Below are 11,281 nucleotides of genomic sequence, written 5' to 3' on the forward strand. Positions count from 1 at the left end.
ACACATTGGAATACCAAGAATTCTCATAAATATCACAGAACTAAATATAAAATAATTTATAGACTCATCGAATTATACCTCAAAGGCTTCCGATCGTCGAACCTACAACAAATACACAATTAACTATCAATAACGATGTGTTAAAGAAATTACATTAGAGCGATTAAATTCCAAATTTCGGCAACTTGTAATCGATCCAAGTACTGGGATTAATCGAGCTCAATACCTCAAAATCAAAACACTAGTGGTCTCGCGGTGTTGCTGCGCGGTGTTGCTGCATATAGAACTCATCGGAAATGTTGCCGGAATTAATGTTCACGCTAAGAAAAATGGTTGTAAACGGCACAAAGTGGCCCAAAGTTTTCCAACACCACAACACCACTAACCACAAATAAAATGAAGCAAAATCATTACCTAAATCGAGCAAGAATAGGAGCTGAAATCGAGTGGCTTCTTCTTCGATTCGGCACAGCCGCACTAGAAGAACTGAAGAAGGCGCCTTGGGGTTGTCGATGGCTGATCTCGCGACGGTGGTCGGAACTCCGGGATAAGGTGGCCTGGCGGGCCGGCAGCTCACGGCTGATGCTGGGAGAGGAGAGCAACGCGATGGTTGGGACTTGAGAGGAAGGTTTGACAATTTTTTTTGTAAAGCTTCTGTAAATCTGCGTGTCTTCCATTTTTTTTTTCTTTTTGACAATATCAAACAATATAATATAGATTTTGGGGCTGAGAAATAATTTTTTAAGCCAATTTTGAGAAACATTTATTAGTTGTAATTTGGACCACTGAGCTGGAAAAAAACTAATACATACTAACTGGGCTGGACCAAAACTAGTACATACTAATAAAAAAATTGGGCCACCCTCTCCCGCCCCTGTATCTGAGAGAGAGAGAGAGCCGATTTATGGGTGGTTCTCCGGCTTCTTCGTTGGAGAATTCTGAGGGTATTGCTCCAACTAGTGGTGGTGGGATGTTGAAGGGTGGACTTGTGATGTGCTTCTTCGCAGCGCTGGTGAGGTCTTTTGTAATGCGAGAATCTAGGTGGGCTTTTTCTTTGGTTAAGGGATTATTAGTTTATATTTGGAATTCTATGTAATTGAGATTCCACATAAATTAATAGCAATTTATTCATTGATTTCAGAAAAGAAACCAGTCAAAGAAAATTGGGAAATTGTACTTAAAAGCAACGTTTCCCAATATGGGATGTATGCCTCTCCTTTCTTCTTCTTCTTCTTTTTTTTTTTTAAATCATTGCACTATATATATCGAAAATGCACCATCCCAGTTTTCCAACTGGCCAACAAATCAAATTTCTTGAAAAAGAACCAAATTCAAACTGAAACAAGTTACAAAGCTTGAAGGACGATGAACACAATATGATTGAAATTTCATTACGTTGTCGATGGCAACAAAATTTGTGTCAATAGTTCATTCAACCAGTACAATACAAGGGTACCCTGCCAACCAGTTCGTGAAGATCGTGAACAATCTTAAATACCGCGTCTGGTCTAGCAAGCCTTAGTGCATTTTGAGACATGGTTATGAGTTCATCTCTTTTCGGACCAAACCATCGAGAAACGATGTTGGCTATCTCCCTTGGACACTTTGAGAATTTCCCACATTCATTTTTGACAACGTAAGGGACATTCCCAGCCTCCTGCAACAGAATATGGATCAAACTAAAATCAAATATAATTGAAAGCAGATTTTTTTTGGGGGGTGGTGGGGGGTGGTGTACTCATGATGAAAGTGAACACATTTGAAACAGGCAACTTGGAATTATCATAAATAGGTGATTATTCCAGAAAAACAAATTTATTACCTGTCCAGCAATGTAACCATTTAGGATTATAGGAAGTCCTCGAATCATAGACTCCGCAATTGTTCCAGGACCAGCCTGCAGAATATTCAATTTGTCAAATAGGCAACATCGATTGTTTCCAACCTCGATTGTTTCCAATAAATATGCTCTTTTTCTAGCCATGGAGATTGGAGATAATCGGGGAGGGAAGTTTACAAGTCTTGATTATTATTCATACCTTAGTTATAATGCAATCGCAAGCACCCATGTACTCCTCCATCTTGGTGACAAAACCCTTAACCTAAAATGCATACACATTTAGTAGGTAAGTGACTGGCAAAAAGGGCCGCACCCATCACCTAGCTCAGTTCAAACTTTATACATAATCTATTGAAAGCATGGGTTTTACAACCCCGTTACAATTAATGTCACACCCACCTTAGCTCTATATAGCAAGAACCTATATTGAGAAACGAAAGCAAACAATCGCAAAATCCAAAGAAAGTATTTTCCATTAAATGTTTACCTGGACATTGATCTTCCACTCAATGGATTGCAACTTGTTGGCAAGTTTTGTATTTCGGCCACAAATCACAAGAACCTGGCCTATTGCTTCTCCATTAACTTCATCGTATAACGCATCCCCAAGAGCACGAGCTGTTGACTCAATGGGACCCATTCCTTCACCACCACCCATTAGTAAGACAGTAGGAAGGTCCACATCCAATCCAATCTCCTTTCTCAATTCATCCTAAAGTATAGAAACATTATTGCATTGGTGTAAGATTATCTATATGGTTGTCGATCATATAACAAAAATACCAAATCTATATATATACACCATACAAAGACAAAGATCAGACCCACAAATGCCTGAACAATTGTAATCCACTTGGGGAACAATGAATAACCAATTTTAACGGAAAAAAGAATTAATCGAAATATCATCCATCATGGATTTAATTTCTTATGAGAAGTAGCATAGAGTGCGTTTGAAAACAAAATCTCGTTGGAGAAGACCACTTCTGCTAAAAAAACAGAGGTAAGGTTTGGTAACAACATGTTCTATGAATCCTTACCAAACTGCGCATATGACAGAATACAGATACTTAAAGATGAAAATTTCGGAAATTAGGTTATAATAGACGACATGATTGGTTTATGCATGCACGCACAACATGCATACATAGTTATATAAATACATTAAATATTGCAGAGATTTACAATTTATAATACATAGACAACAATATTAATGGGTTCAAAATGCAATATTGAAAAATATATCAGTAGGCAACTCTAATAGATCATTTTGGATACATCAGAACAAAATCCTTAACTGCGTTGTATAGGTATGCACTTCTGTTGACAGATACTTTTATTTAAGCCTATAGAAGTATTCATTGTATGTCCATCAAATGTTCAATAAAAGTAACTGTATCCAGAAACTAGTATCTGATATGACATGGGTCCGTGGCCATTTTAGGAGTATTTGGATATCATAGTTGGCAGTGTTTTCGTGGGTTGGAAAATATGTTTCAGAAAATGTTAACAGTATGGAAGAATGTATTGAAAAATGCGATTTATATGTTTGGTTATATTTTCTAAAGGAGACATGTTTTTCCAGTAGGTGTCGTGTCATCATCAAATTTTGTTCATTATATATGTCACATCCAATATATCTAGTTTTTCAATGGTATAAGAAGTTTTTAACGGTATAAGAAGTAATAAATTTTTTAAAATATAATAATATAATGATAGAGTATTTCTGAGGAATAATGGAAAGTGGAATTTAATGTAATGATTGTGCTGGCAGATATAAAAATATTTTGGAAGATTGTTTTAGAGCATGTGAATTGATAAATGTTTGCTTTATGCTTTGTAGTATATAAATGGTTTTAAAATATATATAAAAGCCAAAGGTTAGAAAATCTGGCTATTGGGCTTCTGCATCAACTTTATTTTAAAAGCTAAAAGAGCTTTCTCCAACAATTCTCTCAGAACACAAAAATACTTCTGCTTTTGGTAGAAACTACTGAAATAAACCAAGCTTTATGAACTCCTTTTTTAAGCCATGTATCTGTGTATCCAAACTAGCCCTAATCTTACTTTCAGCTGTCCAATTATCTCTAACTTGCCAATAACTTATTAACTAATTAACATATTTCCAAATATTAGTTTTGACCTTAAGATCATGCTCAAGTTAACCTTGTAATTTTTCATCGACAATTTCATTGGAAAAGGGAACAATTTACTAACCAGAAAAAAGGCAAAAGAAAAATGTACCTACCTTCGGGCGAACAGGCTTTACAAATGAGGGCCGCACAGGAAGGCCATAAACCTTAATTTGAGAAGGCTGAAGACCAGCTCTTTGTGCTCGTTTTGATACCTCTTCCGACGGGCAATAGCATCTTGTCACAAGCTTGTGAAACCTACAATGTGGCAACAGAACAAATCAAATCTATACTGAATCCCACATGATATAACATAAAAAATGGCTGCTACACATACCATGTCGGATGACAAGTGCTCAAATCCGTGATCACGGTTGCAAAAACAATCTTCTTTAATAGGCCCTTCGTCCTCAAAATACGAAGGGGTACATGTTGCATTAAAGGATGAACGCTGATGATAATATCTGGCTTGTATTTCATCAGTCCTTTGAGAACCTCTCTAGCAACAGTTTTTAAAAGAAGATTAAAATAATCGAGGAACGAGAAAGAATATTATGATGTAGTAGCCTAAGGATCAACAAGAAGTAGCAAAAAACCCGGTCTGGATACCACCAAGATTTACTAAAACTGCAAATTAAGATCATTGATGGGAAAGGAAATAAAATAATTTCACATGGCATATAAACAAGAAACCGATCACCAAGGTTCAACAACACATGTTGATCACAAAGGCACCGAAAGCTGATGCCAATATTTTTGTAATATCACATAAATAAGTTTCAACATCAAAAGTTCTATGACTCCGCCACAGCGGAAATAGTTAGGAAATTCAAATTATTCCAGTACTCAAAAGTCAAAAGGAAAAAGCACATATACTTGTCCTATTTACCTCAGGAAAACAAATAAAACATCAATTCACAAAGGAAAAAAATGCACAACTCAAATTACATTAAATCAACAACGATTGGCGTTATTACACGCTACACAACCATTATGATGAAATTTCAATCAGCCAGGGATAACCTATAAGCCCAACGCAATTTTATCGATGAAAAGTTGTACGCTTTGTTTATGGTGCAATAAAACAACCATACTATTTGTATCATAGCCAATAAAACAGAAACATAGACTCACCGGGCTATAAAAGTTCCAGTTGCAGCAAAATTAGACTGATGAATAAGACGAGGAGCAGTAAAATAATATGTCAATCTCCACAATGAACCATGTTTCACGAGGAAAGTTGTAAGTCTTTGGCAACTGATTAAAAGGCCATGGTGTGTGATCTGTCCACAAATCAGTAACAAATACCTACACGAAAAACAATAATAAATAACAAGCATACAAGATTCACAACACACAGCAATGACATTGAGCCAAAGCAAGAAAAAATCCATCAATACTAAAGCAACAAGGTGGTCGAGCTTGGAAAGGTCCTTAACATTAACTACCCCATCCTCTAGGTCTGCGATGTAGCAACAACCAAAACATGCCAACTGACCACATGTTTTTCACATTAAATCAACACAAATTAATCAACTATGCATGGACTAAATCAAAATCTTTGAATCTGGGAAGCCGCTAATGTTTTTCATGTTTAATACCTGAATAAACCTAGATAAAAAGACACGGGGCATAACATATGCTTAATGCTTCTCAGAGATTTAAACATAAATTATTGATATTTTCTGGTAGGGGTTACTACTAGCACTTTTGCTTTTACTCTATGAATATTATAATGTAATCTCCTTCATCGTATGAGAAATGATATAGAAAAATTGCAGCAAAATCTCCCCAATGTCTCAATTTCTATTGCCTGTTCTTTTATGGCATCGTCCCAAACTCGAATTGAGAATTCATAGATTTTCAGATGTGCCTGCACCGGCAGACCGGCCATTATTGTTTCATTCCTGCAATCAAACAGAATTATCTGTTCAATCAAGCCAAACACTAACCTGATACTCATCTCCAAATTCTTCGCTAAAAGCAGTCCTTATAGCCTCCGCGGAAGCTCGATGACCCCCACCAGTATCACTCATCAAAATCAAAACCTTTTTCGGAGAATTTGACACAACATTACTGAACCACCCTTCTTCAGACTCCTCCAAAACCCCATTCCCATCATCCTTGAAACCATTTCTTTCCCCGGAATCAAGCCCAACAGAAGCAAAACGAAGTGGGATTCGTTCACAGTGGAATCTAATGACTCTATTGAAGTCATTCAATGCTCTCCTGATTCCGAAACTAGCACCTCTAGAACTTAAACTTAATGAAGCCACAGCCTTAGGCTTCTGCTTGGAATCAAAGAACAAGTAGCTCGACAAAAATAAGGGGTTCTCATTAGGATTCAACCTGGAATGGTTGAATACAAACGAACCCAATTGAGATACAAAACCAAACGGATTTGTGGGTTCTTGTGTAACAGTAGAAGACTGCATCCTCAAAGTTTTCTCTCAGTTATTTTCTTCTTCTTCTTTCTTCCTAATTTTAGCTGAAATATTGAAAAGATTGACAACTGGGTTCGTTTGAAAACACAAGAAAAATTGGCTCTTGAAGTGAAATTTGTCTGTGTTCAATTCTGTGTTTCTGGCTGGAGAGAGACCATGTAAGGGACAAGTGTGGGGAGGGGAACATTGAGGGGATTTGGAGGGGAAATGGTAACCACGAGAAAAGGATTTAGTGAGGGGTCTAACTGCAATAAAAAATTTAAAATAATTAAATTGATATCCCAGCCTTGAATATCTGTGAAATATATATATATATATATATATATATATATATATATATATATATATATATATATATATATATATATATATATATATATATATATATATATATATATAGATTGTGAAATTACAAGAGAGAAATATTTAATATGTAATGGATTGATAATTTTAATATTCTTCTAACCATTTTTTTATAATGAGAAGTTTATGAGTTGTACTATAAGAAGAATTAGAAATTATGAGTTGTAATAATGTAGATTATCGTTTTCTCGCATCCAAAACGCAGCGAAAATTTAAAAATTTTGTTTTCACGTTCAAAACGTTCTTCGGGTGTCGGATGATTTAAATTATTCATAGTGTGTTTACATTTGATTTATCTTTGCATTTAAAAACGCAGACTCCAATAATCTCGGTGTTTAGGCAGTAATAGCTATTTTTGTAAATCCCTATGAACTTTCTTCAGTCTCTTAATCAGATCCACGATTAGAAACTTTGTTATCGTATAGGTCGCACTAGAGATTTAAGTTTTGTAGACAACATCTGTGTGTAATTTACGTCGAGATTAGACAACCAAAATTTCAGAAATCCAGCGGTGGTATTGCGGCATTGGGGCGGTAGAACGACGGGTGTTGTGGAGGAGGGTGGTCAGCCAATGGTGAGAGAGAGAGAGAAATTTGTAGACAACATTTGTGTGTAAAAGTTATGTGTATAATTCAACTATTGAATAATATTAAAAGTCACTTTCTGATCCAATTAGGACTTTCTTTTTCAGGATACTGTTTTTCACAATTCAAAGACTCTCGGGTATATATTTTATACTCTCGAAAATATCAAACATAATTAAATTATTATCGACTTTTGATAATAAAACACACACACACACACGCATATATATATGTATATATATTTTAAATTAAATAACTTTTATTCAATCACTCAATTAATTAATTTATTTATTCTAGACTCTTCAAAATGTTTCATTAGAATTTTTCACTTACTAGTCACTATTACTAATTCATTATTTAATTAGTATATTTTAAATTTATTAAATAAATAATTAGGAACTCATTATAAATCCGATCGACGATCAGATAGCGCTGATATGTACATGGTACAAATCTTGTTCATAAAATGTAAAATGAAAATTCTTGAATTTTTGTAAATGAAAAGTCCTGAAAGAAGTGCAATATGTGTGCATGTATGTAAATAAAAATTACGAATTTAGATTATAGCAAATTAAAATTAAAAGTAAAAGATAATAATGAAGTATAATCTTTACCAACCGGCTTTCTACCCAGTCTTCCCATTCAAACTGCCCTTCCTCGGGCTTATAAATTCGAAGAGCCCTTTAACCGGAGTTTAGAACTAGTGGAATGGGAGAATTTTTCATCTTCTCTTCTCACGTCTGAAGAAAATATGGTGGCTTATTGGTTGAGTTCTTGGGCAGAGGACCCGATGTACAGGGGGAATGATGCGATGGCTGGCTCGGGCGCTCAACGCGATAATTTTACTTTCATTTCTCCCTTGTTATTCCTTAATAACTTCTTGAATAACTCTGTGCTCTATTTTTCCCCAATCTTTTTAGATAACTTGGAAATGCAAGAGGTCTTCGCTAGGAGACGAGCTTTGGAGAGGAAAGCTAATGAAGAAAAGAAAGCGGCTCGGAGGGCGAGCAAAAAGAAGAAGACTCTTGCCCAGAGTGCTACTGGGAATCATGCTTCTGGTGAAAATCAACCGCCGGCTGAAAACCGGCCCGATACTACCCTTAAGGCAAACATCCCTATTTCCCAACAGAGAACCTAATCCCCTACTTCTCCCCAGGAATCCGAGGATCCGGCCCTTCTCCTCTGACGAAAGAGAAAAGCATCTGATATCCTATAAAATGGTTCTGGTGAGTGACCACTGAGGATGGAGGCGAGGGCCTTTCTTGAGCAACCTTTACGGGCTTTTCTCCTTAGGGACAGACTCATGCCAATCCTCCCGAGGCTAGAGGCAATCTTTTTCTCCCTTCACTAGAAACCTGATCTTCTGATGATAAGTGGAAGCCACTACCTTGAAGGCGTTTATAGCTAGCCTCCCTAATATAACATTGTAAGAAGATGGTGCATTGACCATAGTGAAAGTGGTCATCACTGATTTTCTTAGTTCCACAGATACCAAAGTTATGGGGAACAATATTTCTCCTAGGGAATGGACGTTTTGACCGAAAAACCCAAATAGTGCTATCTCCACGAGCTCCAAACCGTGATTCATCAGATCCATCTGATCCAGGGATTCCTGAAAGAGAACATTGATAGAACTTCCTATATCGATAGACATCCTTCTGATATCATAATTAGCAATCTTGGCGTGGATGACCGGAACATCATTATGAGGTAGGCAGATGGCCTATAAATCCTGAGGCCCAAAGCTAATAGTGGACTCCCCCTCTCTTCCGGAATTGTCTACCCCCAAAATTTCTTTTCGGCTCCAAGCCTTCCTCGCCCTGCTGGAGTCCCCATTTGTAGAACCTCTTGAAACCATTTTGTTACCCCTAGAGTTGGGGATTTCCTCCGATGTTTATACTCCCGAGTCCTTTAAAAGGTAGGAGGCATGTCTCCAACATCCGAGAATGGTTTGGAATCGGGAGCTCGGGCTGGAAAGGTGGGCCCCGAGCTTCGCGGCACCCAGGGGGTCCCCTAACATTTTTAGGCACTGGTTTGATTTCTTCAGGACTAGTCTTAGAATATTCCCTCTTAAGTTGCTTGTATTCATTAGTATTATGATGACACTGGTGGAAAGAACAAAATTTCTTACCCGCTCCCTAAACAGATGAAGATATATGTGCGGGAATGTCGGTTCCATTCTTATCAAAAAGACAAATTTCCTGGCTTCTCAAATTCTTCAAGAGGGTGTAATGAGAAAAACGTCCCAGAGAACTTCCTTTAGGGAACGCTCCTCTGGCCTCCCCGTCTTCTCATTTTCTTTCTTTTCTCCCCGCCTCCCTCTTTTGTTTCTGTTCTTCCTCCATGTTGATGTACTTCTCTGCTCGGGATAACAAATCCTCAAAATCCTGGGGTAATCTCTTTACTATCGACCTGAAGAAATCCCCCTCATGCAACCCTTGTGTGAAAGCAGCAGTTTTTGTTTCGGAGGCACATGATGGTAATTCCAAGGCCGCCTTATTAAACTTGCGGATGTAAGCCCGCAGTGACTCATCTCGGCCCTGCTTGATTTCAATCAAGCTGGAACAGTATTTTTATATCTTTTACTACTACTGAAATGATGAAAAAGACTCTCTTGAAATCTTCGAAGCTTTGTATACTCCAGGGATATAACCTATCGAACCACCGTTGAACAGAATCTCCTAATGTGGTCAGAAATGTCTTACATTTAATTTCATCAATGTGGCAATGCAACATGGTCATGTTCTCTAATCGAGTTAAGTGTTCCTCCATGTCAAAACTTACATCGTATTCTCGTATGTTTGCTGATTTGAAATGGGTTGGCAATGGCTCATTGATGATGTGGGTGGAGAAAGAGCATCCTCTCGACTAGACTCGGGGAGCACTCGAAGATCCAGCTTGTTGTTCCAATTTCTTAACTTTTTTCCTTTAATTCTTCTAGCTCATCGACCATAGTGGGGGCCCTAGAGCATCCTGGCGAGCTTTTTGCTTCTTCATTCTTTCTTGGAGGGGGAGATTTGTCCTCTGCCCCCTTCCTTATGTTGCGCCTGATTGTTACCAGGGGGTAACTTTTCTGCGACAACTTTCTGGACGGTGTGCTATGAGTGCATTGCTCTTGATTTAGTACATACGTTGGTTGAAACTGGCATTCCTGAGGGACGTCCGAGTTAGAGGAGTCCTTCCCGAGATCATCCATTCTAGTGGAAACCATGATCTGCCTTAGATCTAGTTTTCCCACAGACGGCGCCAATGATGATGACCGGGTGAATTGGGTGAGAGATAGATGGACAATTTCACCGGGTCGAGTTGTTGGGATAAATGTAAAGATCACTACTAAATATATTCGAACCGAGCAGTTTTTCCCAAAAAAAAGATTACCCTGAAAACACAAATATAACCACGTGAATGGGTACCGGAGGAGAATTTGGTGTGACCACTCCAACGCTCAAGTACTTAGTGAAGGGCTTTTTTAGAGAGAAAATAGTAATAGAAAATGGTGTAAGAAAAATATGTGTGTCCCCGCTCACATTAAACAAACATGGTATTTATAGAAATAAAGTCTATGATGATCTTGTTTTTGAAAAGGGATCGGTTATAGGTGGCTCGGAATGCGCAATGGAAGTTTTAAAAATTAAAATTTAAAAGAGAAAAAATCGAGCACTCTTAACTAGTGTGTAGTAAATACAAAAAACACATACATAGGGTGTTTTAGTGTTTTATCTATCAATCATAAGGATGGATAATGACTCCAACTAAGTTGTTTAACAACTTAGCTCTTCAATGGTAGACAGATCTACAAGCTTCCATTGAGCACTCCTTGCTCAAAATCAAGCCCACCACCACCAAGCTAGAACCACCTTACACTTGCACTAGAAAATGTAAGGCATTTTCATTGAAAAATTTGCTATCAATTCATCA

At 37.4% G+C, this 11,281-nt stretch overlaps 1 protein-coding gene across 1 annotated transcript; it reads right to left on the reverse strand.

Moving 5' to 3' along the window:
- Positions 1–1,366: 1,366 nt before the first annotated feature.
- LOC140807483 (probable monogalactosyldiacylglycerol synthase, chloroplastic) lies at positions 1,367–6,621 on the reverse strand. The gene is given in 9 exon segments (XM_073164338.1): positions 1,367–1,657; positions 1,823–1,897; positions 2,040–2,102; positions 2,328–2,552; positions 4,089–4,230; positions 4,310–4,471; positions 5,107–5,210; positions 5,212–5,280; positions 5,925–6,621. Coding segments are annotated over 9 exon segments (1,548 nt in total). The 5' UTR covers positions 6,408–6,621; the 3' UTR covers positions 1,367–1,432.
- Positions 6,622–11,281: the final 4,660 nt, after the last annotated feature.

The sequence above is a fragment of the Primulina eburnea genome, chromosome 12 (genome assembly GCF_022965805.1).
Source record: "Primulina eburnea isolate SZY01 chromosome 12, ASM2296580v1, whole genome shotgun sequence".
Classification (NCBI taxonomy): Eukaryota; Viridiplantae; Streptophyta; class Magnoliopsida; order Lamiales; family Gesneriaceae; genus Primulina; species Primulina eburnea.